The sequence below is a fragment of the Panthera tigris genome, chromosome C1 (genome assembly GCF_018350195.1).
Source record: "Panthera tigris isolate Pti1 chromosome C1, P.tigris_Pti1_mat1.1, whole genome shotgun sequence".
NCBI classification, from domain to species: domain Eukaryota; kingdom Metazoa; phylum Chordata; class Mammalia; order Carnivora; family Felidae; genus Panthera; species Panthera tigris.
This window is the reverse complement of record NC_056667.1, coordinates 8384891-8402519: the sequence shown is the minus strand read 5'-3', so window position 1 is coordinate 8402519 and position 17629 is coordinate 8384891. Positions and strand designations below refer to the sequence as shown.

At 50.9% G+C, this 17629-nt stretch overlaps 1 protein-coding gene across 1 annotated transcript; it reads left to right on the top strand.

Moving 5' to 3' along the window:
• The first annotated feature begins 407 nt into the window (after positions 1-407).
• LOC102968452 (selenoprotein W-like) lies at positions 408-739 on the top strand. The gene is given in 1 exon segment (XM_042997586.1): positions 408-739. A coding segment is annotated over 1 exon segment (258 nt). The 5' UTR covers positions 408-410; the 3' UTR covers positions 669-739.
• The last annotated feature ends 16890 nt before the right edge of the window (positions 740-17629 follow it).

Here is a 17629-nt window from a genome sequence, read left to right as displayed (position 1 = left end):
GTCATCCGAATGCCATTTATTTTGCCTTCTCACCAGAGATTTACCTATTTATTTTACATTTCAAATGAATTGCTCATTATTCTGTCATTTGGGGTTTTATTTTGTAATTCATTTGGCAAGTTCTGACAAGTTGAAAACGATGCTGTATTGAACACGGTACCTTCCGGGCCCCCTCTCAGGGGTCCCTCCCCTCAAAGCCCCCCACCCTGTGCCTAGCATCTCCCCTCAGGAGGCCAGCCCAGGACTCTCCACCTTTCTGACGGGAGAGAGACACAACATTCTGGACTTTCCTCCTCAGGTCCAAACCCTGTGTCCATGACACTCAGATGCATGCCAAGGACTGAGCTCTCCTGTCTGTGCCTCAGGTAGGTCATCTGTCTGTGCCCCTGCCCAAGCTGTGGTCCCCAGCCATGGCCCTTGCCACCTGAGTCATTTATTGTGGTGCTTGAAGCTACAAATCCAAGTACCTGCAGCACAAGAAGTTAGAAGATGAGCTCCCCAGAAGCCTGGACATCTGCAGCAAGGGGACTCCGCAGGCCACCGGCTTTGAAGTGATGGTAGCAGGGAAGTTGTTTCACTCCAAGAAGGGAGGTGATGGGTACACGGACATGGAGAGTAAGTTTCTGAAGTTGTTGGCTGCGATCAGAGCCGCCTTGGCTCAAGGCTAATGTGTCCTGAAGGTAGAGTCCAATGACCTTGGTCCAGCCCCTCACGACAGACACATCAAGATAGGAAGGACTGAAATGTCTTGTGGATGCCTGATCTTTCTTTGATGTCCCTGTGGTCACCAGGTGGGGCAGAGACTGACGCCCGTGGTCCTTGCCTGTGTGTGTGTGCGTGTGTCCCTGGGAGTGTAGCCCTGCGTCCTGTCCTCCCTCTCCCTGCTTTTCTCTTCCCTCTCCATGCATCCCCTATCCCTCTGGCTTCTCTCTGGCTCCCGGCTTCCTTCTCAGGGGGTGGCCAAGACAGGGATCTGGGTGGGTGAGTTGCAGATTTCAGCAGTGTTGGCAATGGTTCGTTATCCAGTAAACATTGGATGAGTTTTTGAAAAAGAGAAAGAAAGCTCAGGACGGGCTCTGCAGTGAACAACCTTGATGAGAGTTCTGATTTTGCCACTTGGTTATCAGTCTCGGACCTTAATTCCCTCGGGCAAACGGCTTAACTTCTCTGAGCCACAGTTCCCTCATCTGTAAAATGGGACGGTAGGGCTGTTGTGAAGGTTTAGTGGGACTGGGCACATCGTTAGCGCTCCCTGAAGTAGTCGGGAGCTCATTTTATCCTAAACCCAAGGTAGACCAGGTTGACCCAAAGCAGCCCTTGCCACGAAGCAGGGGACTAAAGGTCAGAGGGTTTGAAGAATTAGTTGACTGCAACAGGCAGTTCCAGGGCACCGGTGCTGTGCAGGGGCCTGCCAGGGTGGTGCTGCCCCCCTCCTTCAGCCTCAAGTCTCGTGGGGAGGCTTTCATTCGTGGGCTTTGCCCCAGCAGCCCTCCCAGGCTTCTTTGCTGCTGCCTGAGAACAGGTGTGGAGCCAGCAACCCCGGAAGGGCCCTCAAAGACACTGATAGCCTCTCAGCCTGGACCCAGTACTCACATCTGTGTCATCACATCTGGTACCTCCAGGCAACTTTATGGGCTGCGCAGCAAAGCCAGAAAGGCTCTGAGCTTGGCTTCCTCCAAATAGCTGGGGAGCCCCCTCCTCAAGATTATGATTCTTCAGCCTGGGGTGGATCTCCAGGGGACTCAGAACAACTGCCTTCTGTGTGTCCTTCTCCAATCCAGAAGCTCCTCAGGCCTCTTGGAGTCTTGAAAAAAATTTTTTTTATTTGCTTTTCTAATTACAAGATCAATACCTATCTGTTGGAGGACCCTGGGAAAGCACAGAAAAACCCGCACTGGGGAAAGTGCAATGCCACTCCTGGAAAGCGCTAAAGTAACTAGTGATTCACTCCCAGTCTTTGTGTGTACATGACATAGCTTACTGTGTTCCCCTGCACTGTTCCAGCCTGCCTTTCCAGTTAAGGGAACAATGCTCGTAGGTATTCCTCTTCAGTGGGACTTTCAGCGTCTGTTTCTGTCCCGCATCCCCACTCTGGGACTGGTTCAATGTATCTTCCTCTCTCTGGAAGATTTGCCCTCCTTTTCGTATATCCTAATCTTTACCCAGCATCCTCAGATTCCCCACCCTTAAATATGTCTCCTCTTCCCCTCCCCTCCCCCTAAGCCATTGTCCTTGTTCCCTCTTTACTGTCAGTTTTCTGAAAAAAGTTACCTTCCCAGCCCATCCCTGGATCTCCCTTTAGTGTCTTCATTTCCTGACCCCAAAAGTGAGGCTTTTGTCCCTCCCCATCTCTGAGATGCTTTAGGGTAGGGCCATCTAATCGAAATAAAATGCCAGTTACACATGGAATTAAAATTTTTCTAGCGGCCACCTTCAAAAAGTAAAAAGAGAGGGGTGCCTGGGTAGCTTAGTCGGTTGAGCGTCCAACTCTTGATTTCAGCTCAGGTCCTGATCTCACATTTTGTGAGATCGAGCCCCAAGTCAGGCTCTGGGCTGACAGTACAGAGCCTGCTTGGGATTCTCTCTCTCTGCACCTTCCCCAGTCATGCTCGCTCACTTGCTCTGTCTCTTCTTCTCTCTCAAAATAAATAAATAAACTTAAAAAAACCCAAAAAGTGAAGGGACAAGTAAAATTAACTTTACTTTTGAAATAAATATGTTTCATTTAACTCAATATATCCAAACTAGTATCATTTCAACCTGTAACATGTATTCATTAAAAAAAATTATTAGTGGGACATTTTCCATTCTTTTTTGTTTTTTTTTTGTACCAGCTTTTTGAGATCTGATGTGTATTTTACACTTTCAGCACATCTTAATTCAGAGTAACCATATTTCAAGTGCTCAGTAGGCAGCGACCACTGTGGTATCAGATGACATATAGCTAGAGGACTCAGTGGTGAAATCCAACCATCTCTTTTTAGGGAACCGATTGCTAGACGGGGTTCTTGTGTCCAGTGTAGCATCCTACACTGCCTTGTGTCCTACCTTCACACGTTATACCTTTATTTCTGGAACTTCTTTTATGATATCGGTAACACAGGGTAGTAAACATCAGAAAAATGCAAATATGGTGATCTAGATCTTTGAAATCAGATCTTTGTAGACAAGCTGTCCTGTTCAGGCAGACGGATCGCCTTGTGCTAGGATTAATTATGACCAGAGGGTGACAAACAGACTGCAATAGTCACTGTTGAGATTTTGGAGAATCAAAAGACCCCAAGGAAAGCTGGGTTTGGAGTTTCTGCCGTAAAATAGGTGGGGCGAGGCGGGGGCCGGGGACACCCAGCTCCTCTGACGGGCATCATGAGGTGAGGACACCCAGGCTAGTTTCAGGGCAGAGAAGGGGACATTTCTCAGGGGACTCAATTGGTCTGTAGAATCATCAGGGGCTGAAGAGCAGATTCCAGCTGAAATTTTCAACATTGATTTCTACAACCACACAGCAGAGCTCGGCCACCAAGGGGGAAGCTGTTCTTCTAGAGGCCGGTGCCAGATCCACAGCACCGCCACCCTGACCCAGCTGCTGAATCAGGGCAGGGCTGCCCCCATCCACACCAGCAGCCCTGGGGCCCTGAGCCCTGCCGGGTCGCTGGATTCCAGGGCACCGGAACTCCCCAGAAATGGAGCTACAGGCAACAGACAAGAATAGCCAAAGCAGCCAAGACCCGTGGAGATCAGAGCATTTAGAAACGAAGTTTACCTTTAAGACATGAAAGGGAATCAGACTTCAGAAGTCTGGCTTGCCATATAAAGGATGGAAATCGTATCTGCACTGGCCCAGGCTGCTCTAACACAACACCACAGACTGGGGGGCTTAAGCCACAGACGTTTGTCCCTCATGGTTCTGGTGGCTGAGAAGTCTGAGAGCAAGGTGTTGATCTAGTTGCTGGTGAGGACTCTTCCTGATGGCCGCTGTCCTGCTGTGTCATCACATGGCAGGGAGAGGGTGAGGGGACAAAAGCTGTCTGGGGTCTCTTCTTACAAGGGCACTAAGCCCATGATGGGGCCCCGCCCTCATGACCTCATCTAACCTAATCACCTCCCAAAGGCCCCACCTTCAGATTCTGTCACACTGGGGGTGAGGGCATCCATGTATGAATTTGGGAGGACACAATTCAGTCCACACAAGTATTCAAAAGCTGTAAGGTCATTGAGGTGACTGAGATACAAGGGAGTCTGTGAGATATAGCGGGTTTTTTGAGGAGACGGCAATTCCAACATCTGCAAAAGGGATGCACATTAGAAGGGGTTTGAGTGGTGCTGGCGTCACCTAAACGGGTGTCACCTGAAGGTCTTAATGGACCACATGGAGCCGATGCCCCACTGCACAGACACCCTCAGCATCCATCACCAAGAGGACCCCCCCACTAATACTGTGTTGCAGCTCTTGTATATTTTAATCAGTATCTACTTAACCAGAAAAAATATGGAGATCATCCTTGACATATAGCTCCATGATTTGTTTTCCCGTTGGCCGTATTTGTCGAATCTTCTCGCATATCAATAAACATTCACACCATCAATTTAAGCAGCTCTCCCGTTATTTCAGTCTTGATAAAACCATAATTTGTTGAACCAATATTGCTGGGATTCTTTTACAGTTTATTTATTTTCAGAGAGAGTGAGTGAGAGAGGGGCAGATAGAGAGGGAGAGAAGGAGAATCCGAAGCAGGGCTCTGGGCTCCGAGCTATCAGCACAGAGCCCGACGTGGGGCTCGAACCCACGAACCGCGAGGTCATGACCTGAGCTGAAGTCAGAAGCTCAACCGATTGAGCCACCCAGGGGCCCCCCATTTCCCCCTGTTAGAAACAAAATTAGGAAGAACATTTCAAAAGCGAAATCTATCGGTAAATGGACGAGAGAAAAATTGCTCTGGGATACACATGACTTACTAAATTGTCCTCCAGAAAAGTTGTATCAAGTTACAACCACAGCTCATGGTAGAGATCGCTCGACTCCCCATGTCTTCAACAACCCTGTGTATTATCATGAATTTCTTTTCCAATTTGATAGTGGAAAATCTCCCCACTCTGCCCCCATCTCTTTGATGTACTTCCTCTGACTTGGCTGGTGATTCTGTCTGGGTCCCTTCTACTTCCCTACTTGTCTTACAAAGGTCTGCGCTCCCAGCTGTCTGTCCAGCCACTTTCTTCTCTTCCTCTGCATTCCCTTGAAAATTTGAACAAAACCAATCTCTGCCGTCTCTCTTTGGCTGACGCCCACCCTCAAAGCCACCAGCATCCTGTCTGTCCCTCCCTTGGCCCCAAATAAATGTGTGATGAGTAAGTGCATGAGCAATAACCCTCTTAGTGAGGGCTTGCAACCAAAAGTGGGGGGGCATCCCCAGGGCTTGTTGAAACCTCATTGACCTTTAGGAGAAATTGTTCATGCTCAGTACAGTCATGATTACATCAGCAAGAACAAAACAGAAAGCCATATTTAAAGAATCAGCTTTTAAGAGCCTTCCTGTAGTTTCCTGGGAGAGCAAGGACAGGTTTGGAACAGAACCAGGTGGTAGTTCTTAGGAACCACATTCCCCACAAGAGGAGGAAAAGTTCACTATAGGTTTGTTATAAAGATCTCCTGTAATACAATACTTTCGGGAATGTACTTTGGTTCGATCTAAAACAGGTTTTGTTTCTACCCCCAACCAGGGCCTGACCAACTTATGTCTGTTTCTGTAAATCTTTGGGAAGTGAAAACCCAACAATAACGAACCCCCCCCACCTCGTCTCTGCGGGAGATCCCCAGTGGTCTCCAGCCGACTCTCTTAGAGTCTTAGAAGGGACGCTAACTAGATGTCTGCTAGGATCTCAGCCTCAAGATGCTGCCATATTATTGGCCCCTCTTCTTCTTACTATTTTTTTTAAAACTTTATTTTTAAGTAATCTCTATACCTACCAGGGGGGCTGAACCTACAACCCTGAGATCAAGAGTCACATGTTCTGCCCACTGAGCTGGCCATGCTCCCTTTCTTACTATTTTAATAGCCAACATGTATCGAGCCCTGTCTTAGGTTAAGTTTCCCCAGAGGCGGGCCCAGGGAACACTCATTGGGGGAAGAGAAGTGGGAAGATGTAAGGGAAGGAACCCAATGAGGGGGCGTTAATGAGCAGGTGATGGGCGTGGGCAGCTGGGCTCACTTCCTGGGGACCTCTGGGAACCTTCTTTGAGTGGAATTGCCCTCCGAGGGACAAAAAAGCCAGGTATGCCTCTGCCAATTCTTGACTGTCATCTGTGTGATTGCTGCAAGGGTCCAGGCAGTGAATGAAGGCTCTGGGGAAGGACCTGCCAAGGCCTGTCTGTAGGAAGCCATTGGCTTTGGCAGGAAGGGTACGTGCCAGTGAGCTTCGAGAGGTGCCTGCAGCTTCCACTATGAGAGCATCTTATGTGCCAGGCAGGCATCGTGCTATTTGGTTGGTTCACACCATCTCCTAGGAAGTAGAGACTCAGGAACCCGATTCACAGATGGAGAAACTGAGGCCTGGAAATGCCAAAGGATCAGCTCAGGCTCACACGCACCCAGGAGGTGAGCAGGGTTTGGACCGCAGAACCTGTGCAGCCCACTCCACACCCTCTGCACACCGTCACATGGCTGTGCTCCCTGGGATCAGACAGTTCCTTCCAGGGTGGCACCTGGGAAGGAAACGGAGGCAGATGGAAATCAGGCGCTTGTTTACCGCCCATGCCGTGTGTTTCCTGACATCACAGGTTTCTTGCAATTTTCGGAGCTGTCAGTTCCCCACTTGGCGGGATTTTAGACTCTATGGAGGGATTTGTGCTTGCGAAGTCCTATGGCGGGGGCATGAATGGGGGCAGCATTCAGAGGCTTGGTAATTGCCTCAGCTTGATTTTGATGAAAGAAGATATGTGTGCATGTGTGATATGTTATAATGCTTGCTTTTTTTTTTTTTGCTGGAAAACAACCATTTTCTTGTGCTTTGATATGTTCTTTTTTTTTTTTAACATTTATTTATTTATTGAGAGAGAGAGGTTGAGAGAGAGAGAGAGAGAGCACAAGCAAGGGAAAGGGCAGGGAGAGAATCCCAAATGGGCTCTCCCCCCGGTCAGCACGGAGCCCGTCGTGGGGCTCGATCTCACAAACCGTGAGGTCATGACCTGAGCTGAAATCAAGAGCCTGTGGCTTCACTCACTGAGCCACCCTGTCTCCCCTTGAATGATATGTTCTAAATGAGATTCCTCTTCCTGGTCAAGTGCATGAGACGAAAGGTATTTTTATTCTGATTCCTTTTACTTCCTCCCTCTGCGATTCCCTTTGGTAGAATGGAAATAGGAGTAGTGGGAAACTGGCAGGGGACTTATTGCTGTAAAATGATACCTATATGTGCTAAATTGTAGATGTGCTGTATATAAATACGCATATGCACTATTATACCTAAATATCTAAATGCAAATACATAAATATTATATTATTTCATGTCCACAATAACCTTGTGAGATGTGTATCCCATTTTTGTAAGAGCTGAAACCCAGGTTAAGATGGCCAAGCTCACTTAGTCCGGAGCCCGGAGCCTGGAGCGGAGATCAACTGCCCACCATCTGGTGCCAAAGCCCCGGGCCCCCACCCTGCCTGCCCGGCCTCCCTCTCGCCCACCCAGCATCCCTCTCGTCCTGAATGTGCTGCCTCTGTGTTTTTCAGGCTTTGGTTGCTCTGCCCCATTTTCCAGATGGGACCTCAGTGGAAGCTGGCACCGCTTCTGCTCCGGCTCATCTGGCACATTGGCACTGAGGCTGGGGTCTCCAAGGGTGGTCCTGTAACTCGGTCCCCTGCTCTGTGTCCCTGGAACCACTGTCCCCAGCCTCTGCCCAGAGCCTGTCATCACAAATAAATATGCCACAGTGCGATTTGTGAAGGATGTCAGGACGGTGGGTGATTTTTTTAGCTTCTAGTCTGATTTCCATTATTCTTGTTCTAGTGTAGGTGCACCGAGAAACGAGTAACAAAGGCATTTTTCTTCTCTCTGTCCTCTCCCCTGGCTGCCTCCCTTTTCCATCTGTGGCTTGTCTTACACGTGAACAACCCTTCGCTGGCCCCAGCAGTGGCTTAGAGCAACTCCCCCCACCCCCACCCCAAATGCTACTCCGCCTGGGGACCATGGTTCTCTCTCTACCAGTAGACAGTTGCTCCGTGAAAATCTAAATGTAAATGGCTCAGAAAAGATGTTCTAAAAATCTGAGCAGCCACAAAATAAAAGGCAGGGAGACCCAGATCATGTGCCCTCTTACTGAGCTCCTGCTGTGGGCACATGGAGAAACCATCCAGGGGTGAGAAGGGAGGAGGAAAGGAGCTGAATACGGCTTCTCTCCCTCCAAGCTCTGCTGGGTCATTAACTTGTTCAACATTCACTGGGCACCTGCTATGTTCCAGGCACAGTTTCAAGCACTGGGGATGTAGCAGGCCAGTATTCCTGCCTTTGTGGAGCCTAGATTCTAGTGGAGAAGAAAATACATTTACTGATAAGTTAGTAAATGGGAAAGAATAATAGTTTGTGAGACAGTGACGAAGTAGGAGGGGGTGAGGCTGGGGCTGGTTGGGAGTGGTTTGCAGTTTTAAGCAGAGTGGTCAGCCTAGGCCTCGCTGAGGAGGTGGCCTGTGAGCACAGACCTGAAAGCAAGGGTAGGTGTGGGCCAAGTGGATCTGTGGGGGAGAGCATTCCCAGTGGAAGTGGGGCAGCAGGGTGGCGTTGGAGGGACATCAGGAATCTAGTGGGGCCAGAGCAGGGCGAGCGAGGGCAGAAGTTCAGGTGAGAGAGCGGCCGGGTGCCAAAGCATGCAGGAACTTGGGGCTACCATAAAGACTTTGGCTTTGATCTGAGCAAGACGGGAGCCATCGGAGGGTTTGAAGCAGAGCAGGGTCATGATCTGACTTACATTCAGCTGGATCTCTCTGGCTGTTGTTCCTGGAGAGGAGGTGCAGGGGCTAGAGGGGAGACCACCCCGAAGGAGTGCAGGGTGCTGGGGCCCGCGCGGCAGGTGGGGGCTGCGGAGCCAGCAGACTCCGGGTGCCTTTGAAGGTGGCGCTCGTGGGGCTTGCCGCTGGGTGGGCTGACACTGTAGGAGAAAGAGCTGAGTCAGGATGACACTAAGGTTTGGGGCCTGGGCATCTGGAAGGATGGAGTTGACTGAGAGGCACAGGCTAGGGGAGCTGCCGGTGTGGGGGGGGGGGGAAGAGGGGACCGCTCTGGCAAAGCAGGAAAAGTTCCTGGCGGGTAGTAAGACAGCCTGGCTCCAATCTGCACCCCCCACTTGCACTGCAGGTGGAACTCAGCTCCCCAGCAGGAGCATAGGACACAGTCTCTTCCGCAGGAGTTATCACGGGGACAATAACCACACTAATGTCTATCATGGGCCTATGGTGTGCCAGACGCTCTGCGTGCTTTACGAGCCTTAACTCACTTACTTTTCATAGCAGTCCTATGGGAGGTATACTTATCATCTCCACTTTACAGATGAGGAAATTGAGGCACGGAAAGGTTAAGTAGCCTGCCCAAGGTCACACAGCAAGTGAGTGTCAGAGGCAGGGCTCAAACTCAGGCAATTGGCTCCAGAAATGGCCCCCTTTCCTGCCTTCCTTCCTTGCCTTTGGCATTGAGTAAGATAATGGGTGGAGTGCACTGGGGGCCCAGGGGAATCCCCTTCTCTCTGTTCTTGTCCCTTCTTTTTTTGGGGGGGGAGATTTTTTAATCAAGATTTTATTTTATTTTATTTTTTAATATATGAAATTTATTGTCAAATTGGTTTCCATACAGCACCCAGTGCTCATCCCAAAAGATGCCCTCTTCAATGCCCATCACCCCCCCTCCCCCCCCCACCCCCCATCAACCCTCAGTTTGTTTTCAGTTTTTAAGAGTCTCTTATGCTTTGGTTCTCTCCCACTCTAACCTCTTTTTTTTTCTTCTTCTTCTTCTTTTTTTCCTTCCCCTCCCCCATGGGTTTCTGTTTGTTCTTGTCCCTTCTTAAACAAATGTTTATTTATTTTTGAGAGAGAAAGAGAGTGAGCAGGGGAGGGGCAGAGAGAGAGGGAGACAGAGAATCCCAAGCAGCCTCCACTGTCAGTGCAGAGCCCAATGCGGGGCTTGAACTCACAAACCATGACATCATGACTGGAGCTGAAATCAAGAGTCAGATGCTCATCCGACTGAGCCACCAGGGCACCCCTGCTCTTGTCCCTTCTGACACCCTCAACCCTCTTTCCGCAGGTTCCTGCATCTCAGATGAAGCTTGGACCGGTGGGGAGTGTGTGTGCAGGGGCAGGAACGGAGTGGGGAGGCCGGAATCTGATCGGGGATTATCAGCGGGACTGAGTGTGTGAGGTTGCCCACCACAGCTAAGGGGACAGCTGTGTCATGCAGGTCTCACCCTGCAGGTGTATGTGTGCAAGAACACATTGTCTGTGTCCTATAATGAGAAAGGGAGTCAGACCGTTGATGGGTCAACTAACAAAAGGTCTCAGATGTACCTCGAGGCAGCAGGTGTGTGGGTGAATGTGGGGATGGGTGTGTGCACGCAGGTGCGTGTCTGTGTGTCTGTGTTTGTCTGTCTGTCTGTGTGTGCACGTGCACACTGGAGCTGGGGAGAGGGCGGTTGGGGCAGACCTGAATATGGGATTCTCCTCTCTATTCCACCCGGCCTTGCTATATTCTAGAGAAAAATCACCATTTGACCATTCCATTATTTGGCCATTTCCCCTTTTTTTCTGTAGAGCCAGAACTCAAGAATTAATAATAATAATAATAATAATGAATATCGGGGCACCTGGTGGGTCAGTCGGTTGAGCATCCAACTCTTGATCTCAGCTCGGGTCATGATCTCACGGTTCATGGATTCGAGCCCCATGGCGGTGCTGACGGCGTGGAGGCTGCTTAGGATTCTCTCTCTCTCCCTCTTGCCTCGCGCCTCCCTCGCTCTCTCTCTCAAAAATAAATAAATAAACTGAAAAAAAAAAACCCACAATAAAAACCCACCACTGATGGAGTGCTGCTTCCTTAGTGCTGTGCTGAGTGCTGTGTCCTTAACACCTCACTCATGGCTCCCCGGAGGTCCTGTCCTGATGGCTGTTTTCCAGACAAGGAGGGTGTGGACGTTGATCAACTTGCCCCAGGAGGAGATGCCAGGACCTGGCTGACTGCAGGGCCTGCTGGGTTGCAGTGGGGTCTCAGGGGGGGTCTGTGGGAGCAGGGAGATACACACAGCTGGCGGCGCTGGGCCCTCCGCCATAGAAACACCTGCACACGCCTCCCACTGGGTCAGACCGGGAGGTGAGCAGGTCAGTGGCTAGCGTTCTGTTTCCCTCCCTGGCTGGGAGGCAGTGGTGGACAGGACACCAGGCTTGAAACAGCAGTGCTGAAAGTTTGGTGCCAGGACCAGGGACATCGGCATCCCTTGTTAGAAACACAAATTCTCTTGGGGCGCCTGGGTGGCTCAGCCTGCTTCGGATGGTGTCTCCTTCCCTCTCTGCCCCTCCCCCGCTTGTGCCCTCTCTCTCTCTCTCTCTCTCTTTCTTTTTCAAAAATAAACATAAAAAAAAAAGAAATGCAAATTTTCGTCTGGGGCAGGACCCAGTGTTCTAAGGAGCCCTCCAGCCAGAAGATCCAGCGGCTGAGATCAAGACATCCACCCAGGACACGATGTGTGCTGAGCCTCACGTAGGTGATCTCCAACACAATGAACGGTCGGTGTCTCCCAAACTCTGCCCCCCCACTCCTGTTCTCTCTCTCCTTCTTCCACGCCTGCTCCCTGGGGGAGCCCGTTGGCGGTGGTGAGAGCTCCCATTCCTAAGCAGGCCCCCAAAATGTGACAGGTGAGGGTCAGCCCCAGAACCCTCGAAAATGTCAAGTCCTAGCTGAAAGCCACAGGACGGGGGAAGGTATCTGCAACGCATTTATCCTACCGACGACTCACATCCCGGATATACGAAGGACCCCTACAAGTCAGTACAAAGAAAGAGGCCCCCAAAATGGCCAAGGGAAAGGCGACAAGATGCCCCATTTCATTAATTATCAGAGAAGCGCAAATGAACACCATTAATAGGATCCCACTACATCCACCACGGTGATGAAAATGTGAAAAGGAAGTACGGGGTGCTGGCGGTGATGTGGAATGGCAGGAACGCTCTCACACGCGGCTGGTAGGAGTATAAATTGGTGAAACTCCTCAGGGAAATGGGCAGAATCTCCTGAACCCCGAACCCACATGACCTGGCGACTCTATTCTTAGGGGCCAGGCTACCCTTGCGGTGTGCAAGGCCCAGGGCAAGTATTTTTTTGTTTAGATAAACAATTTTACTAAAAATATATTACAATGCCTCTAGGCCCACACGAGGCGTGGACATTTACTGGTGAAGTTTAGAATAACCGACAGAGTAACTTATGTCTTTGTTTATCACCTGTCAGTTTCTTTATAGCATCCAGGCACCGTCTCTTCCGTTTAGACCCAGAAACCCTCACTTCGTGTTCTTTTTCATCAAATGTGCCGTTCCTGGCTAACTGTATTTCTCCCTCCAGGAGGACAAGGTAGCAATGCTGTTATGATTCACAGTGCTGTGGTTTTTTGGAACTTGTCGTTCCTGGAACAGTATAGATCTTCTCATCTCTGCGGTCCCCTGATGCGTTCCCTCCGTGCTGCTGGCAGCACGGCTCACGCTCCTGTATCGTCCACGGTGTCACCCCCGAATCCTGACTTCTCATGACTCTCTCAGAGGCTGTTACTGACCTTTGGCGACGATGCGCGCAGACGCAAGTCTTACCCAGCGTGCGTTCTCGGGAAGGGTTAGGTCTACGTTTGGACGTTCGTAGCATACGCGTGGCATAGCACATCTTCCGACCTTCTCTTCTTTCGAGTTTTTTGGGTTGTAATCATTGCATTCCCAGAGCGCAGTCTCTGTCAGCGTTGACCGTGCTCCTCCAACAGGATGCCACGCCAGCATGGAGAAAAGTAAGGCGCGGGATCCAAGCAAGGAGAGAGGTCCCTTTCATGCAAGGAGTGTTGGCCCTCTGTCCAGCATGACTTAAGACCGGTGGAGCACAACATCCCACACTGGCAGAAAAGGGAAGGTGGGGAGACACCAGCAAGAGGGGTCCACTGGCCTCACGGAGTAACCGTCTCAGAAGCCCTCGGAGCAGGTGGGTGCAGCCACCCCCAGACTGCATGACACGCGAGGACGGGTGCGAGGCTACCCTCCCAGGACCAGGGCCTCGCCACTGAGCCACGGGACAAGCCATAGGTGTGAGTCCCAGAGCCCCATGGGGCGTCTGCCTCGTCCCACGTGCAGGATGGGGGGCCAGGAAGAATACCAGAGAATACCAGGCTGGTCTGGGTTTGGGGTGCTTTGTCCAGAAAGCACTGCTTGCCCTGGAGGTCCCAGCCACCAGAGGGGGCTAAAGAATTCCAAGGGAAGTTCTCCAAAATGTGAGTTTCACCCCCGCTCCCCAGGGCACAGGACTCTAGCCTGGGTCTGAGGGTAGTACGGTCAGGGTCTCCCCTTGGGGGTTGTTACTGGAAAGGGGCATGAGGGGGACCTCTGTGGTGCTGCTAGTCTCCTGTATTTTGATTGGTTGTATTTGCCTGGGTCTGGGTTTGAGAAAATTCATTGAGCTGAATGCTTAGAATGTGCACTTTTCCATACGCATTTTAAACTTCAATAAAAAGTTTATCGGGGCGCCCGGGTGGCTCAGTCCGTGGAGAGTCTGACTCTTGGTCTCGGCTCAGGTTGTGATCTCACAGCAGTGAGACTGAGCCCCGCATTGGGCTCTGCACTGACAGTGTGGAGCCTGCTTGGGATTCTCTCTCTCCCTCTCCCTCTGTCCCTCCCCTGCTCAGACACTCACGCTCTCTCTCTTTCAAAATAAAGAAATAAACATTAAAAAAAGAAAAAAGAAGAAGTTTATCGGCATGCCTGGGTGCTGCTTGAGTGTCCAACTTCGGCTCACGTCATGATCTCACGGTCTGTGAGTTCGAGCCCCGCGTCGGGCTCTGTGCTGACAGCTCGGAGCCTGGAGCCTGCTTTGGATTCTGTGTCTCCCTCTCTCTCTGCCCGTCCCCTGCTCATGCTCTGTCTTCCTCTCTCAAAAATAAATAAACATTAAATAAATAAATAAATAAATAAACAAATGTTTACCAAAATGAAAAGAAAAAAAGAAATCCCAGTCGAGCAGTCTCCCCGCTATACCCCCCACCTGGAGCTCACCCTGCAGGCCCTGATGCCTGAGACATCTCCCAGACACCGGCGGGGACACCACACTGGAGGTGGCCAGGCTTCGAGAGTCAGAGGCACCTGACTCACTCCCAGGGGGCAGCTGGGGCCCAGGACCAACTGCCTGGGCAATTAGAGACCCAGAGAGGGAAAAATCCAGATGTGGCCAGGTCTGCAAAGTTGACTCGTCTCTATAAGAAAGTGTTTATATATAGTCTGTGTATCTATTAAATGCCTCACTTGGGGAGGGCTTTTCTTTCTTTCTTTCTTTTTTTTTTAAAGCAACCCACTTTTGGGGATTGAAGAAGAGGAATTTCTTCCCATGGGGAAGGTTGTGGGGAGGGCGAAGGAGGAAATATAAAGGGTCTTGTACTGGTGTTGTCTCTGACCTTGAACCCGTGGTCGGGGCCGTGAGGAGGGAAGGTTGCCTCCGGGAATGTGGTCAGGCATTACATCCCAGGGTTGCCGTAACAAAGAACTACAAGTTGTGCACCCTAAACAACAAAAATGTATCCTTTTACAGCTTGGAGGCTGGACATCCCAGATCAAGGTGTCAGCAGGGTTGGGACATCTGGGGCCTGTCTCCTTGGCCTTCTCCCTGTGTCTTCAGACGGGGTAAGTGGGCATGTGGCCAAAAGCAGTGATCCGTCACTTATAAAGCCCACAGACAGGTTGTCACAATTTTGGGAGGCTGTCTGTCTCTTACTTCCTAGCTGTGTGGTTCTCAGCCAGTTATTCAACCTCTCTGAGCCTCAGCTCCCTTCCCGGTTCTGTTCTCCCGGAGATCTGTTGTGAGAGTTTCAAGGATTAATATTTGTCATTTTACAGTGCCTGGCACATGGTAAGGGCTATCTAAGGGTTAGCTATGATTATTTTCAAAGTAACGCAAACTGCTGAAGAAAGTGTTGAAAACAGAGAAAAAAAAATTTAAACCCCATTGCCCTACACTAATACACCAATTGATTTGCTTTTTAATGGCGAGACATGCCTAACGGAACATCTAGAGCGTCTCGGGGCTGGACGGGTTCAGAGACCCCTCGCCCCTTGACATCAAAAAGCCCCAAATCGGAGGTAGCAAGGGTGGGAGGGCAAGACTGGTGCTCTCACATGGGCCAGGATAGAAGCTCAGCTCCAGGGGTTCCAGAAGAAAGCTCCCCTAACCTCACCCCTGTGCCCCCGCAGTCTCTGAATCTTTTCAAGCTTGTAATTTCCTCTTCTCGCCATGGGAACCAAAGCCACCCCATTAACCCGCATTGCAGGTGGGCTTTTTTAAAGGATCTGTCTGGTTCTGTGCGGCTCTGACTTCAGCTCCTGGGCAAACGTGGCCTCCGTTGTGGCACCCGGATTGGCTAAATGGTACCCTCGGGAGCTCACGGCGGGACTCTATGATCCGGATCATGGTTAGAAGCATGGTGGCAAGGGTCATTTGCGCCCTAAAGTGTGTCTGCCACCCCCACTCCAGGCCAGTTCTCTGTGTTTGAAGAGGGTGTGTGTGTGTGTGTGTGTGTGTGTGTGTGTGCATCACCCCCAAGTCGGCCCCCCAATACACGATCCTGCCACCCTGATGATGAAGCAGCCAGTGAATCGTCTCCACCCCCACCAGGCACGGAGGCCCTGACGTCTCTCAGCCGTCCCTGTGGACCCTCAGGCTCTTGGCCCAGGAGACCATGGTTTCCTTTCTGCTCGAATTGGCACCCCCAGATTTGTTGCCACCCTGCCTTTGTCTGGGCAGCAAACTGACAGACGAGGAAAATGCTCGCGAAGACCGTCACGAGGCCTCCTTGTGAGCAGGCCATGTGCCACATCCTGAGTGTGGATTTGCTCACTGGATTTTCACAAGACACCTGAATGTTAAGTTCGGGGAGGGCACGGTTCCTGTCGTCTCGCACGCAGGGAGCAATCCGTTAATAATTGTTGAATGAAAATGCAGGGCCCTATGAAGCGGATACTCTTGTTATGCCGTTCGATAGATAGATGAGAAAAACGGGCTCAGAGAGGTTGGGTAATGTGCCCGGGGTTGCACAGGTCAGACAAGGCAGAGGTGAGGCCTCTGAAGTACGACCCTGGCCGGGCCTGCTGCTCCCTGGGGAAGAGGCCTAGAGTGAGGAGGGGCTGAACCTCGGCCCTCCTGCCCTGCCCCCCGTGGGGGGCAGCAGGCTGCTGAAGTCGGGGCCTCTGGGGACATGTCTGGTCCAGTCTGTGTCTGGCTGGATGGCTGAGCTGCTTGCCAAGCCACACTGGCCTCCCGCATCCATTCTCCCAGGCAGTGTGTTTTGGGTCATGGGCACCGAAAACTAGGTGTGCTGAGGAAGCGAGTCCGCGAGGACCTTCCTTTAGAGAGGAGTTCCTGCTGCCCATGTCTGGAATATTCTCCTACCCACCCCCCCCTTGCTCACCCTGCCAATCAGCTGATTCCCACTCCCTCCAACCAGATTCCCCAGAACACCCCTGTATCCCTGCTGACATCTGATAGGCAGTTATCCTCACCAAAGCACAGATCTAAGAACATGAAGTGCCAGCAGTGTCTCTTAGATTTGCACAGTGCACAGCCCGCACAGCTGTACGTGCTGAACTCAGTGTACCATATATTTGTTAATGGACCCATGGTTGTAAATAAAATGTGCTTCAAATGCTCACATATGTAAACTAACTAATTTAAATAACAAACTGAGTGTCTGCTTAGGGCTGAAGAGACTCCAACCTTTGCAACACAGGGAAGAGAAGTGGGTCGGTGATGAATAGATAACCATGAAGGGGCTGTTTAGAAAGGCAAGACCCAGAAGTGGGTCAGGGCTGGATCCTGTGCAAATTAGCAACTGTTTATTTAGCGACATTTCCCCCATTGTGTGTTGCTGCAGGGCTGGAGATTTAACTTATTTGGGGGATTTTGTTTCACGGTAGAATAACAAAATTCTCTTAAAAAATACCTTTCATTCTTAAACTGAAACATTTTCTGCTGAGCTGAGGCTGGCGCTCAGCATAATTGGCACGCTGGTGTGGTGTGGGCAAGAAGGAGGACAGCAGAAACCTTTGTCTTGACTCGCTAATGACTTGGAGTTGCTTTTAAATGGGGCCCAGCACCCCGGGCACCTTCATCTGTGTGGGGGGGGGGAGGGGGTGGACCTCTGGTGCCCCAGTGTGGAGGGCAGGCCATGGCAGTCAAGGGTGTGTGTGCAGGGGTGAAGATGGAGAGAGGCAGGAGAAGAAAGGGAGAGACTCTACCGAGCCTGGCTATGTTCGGGGCCCGAGTGCAGATGCTCTCGTTTCAGCCGCCCCCAGAGCGAGCGTCGTTGCTGCTGTCATTGAACAGACCAGAATTCTCAGTCTCGGGTCGGCAAAGCTTTTCTGCAAAA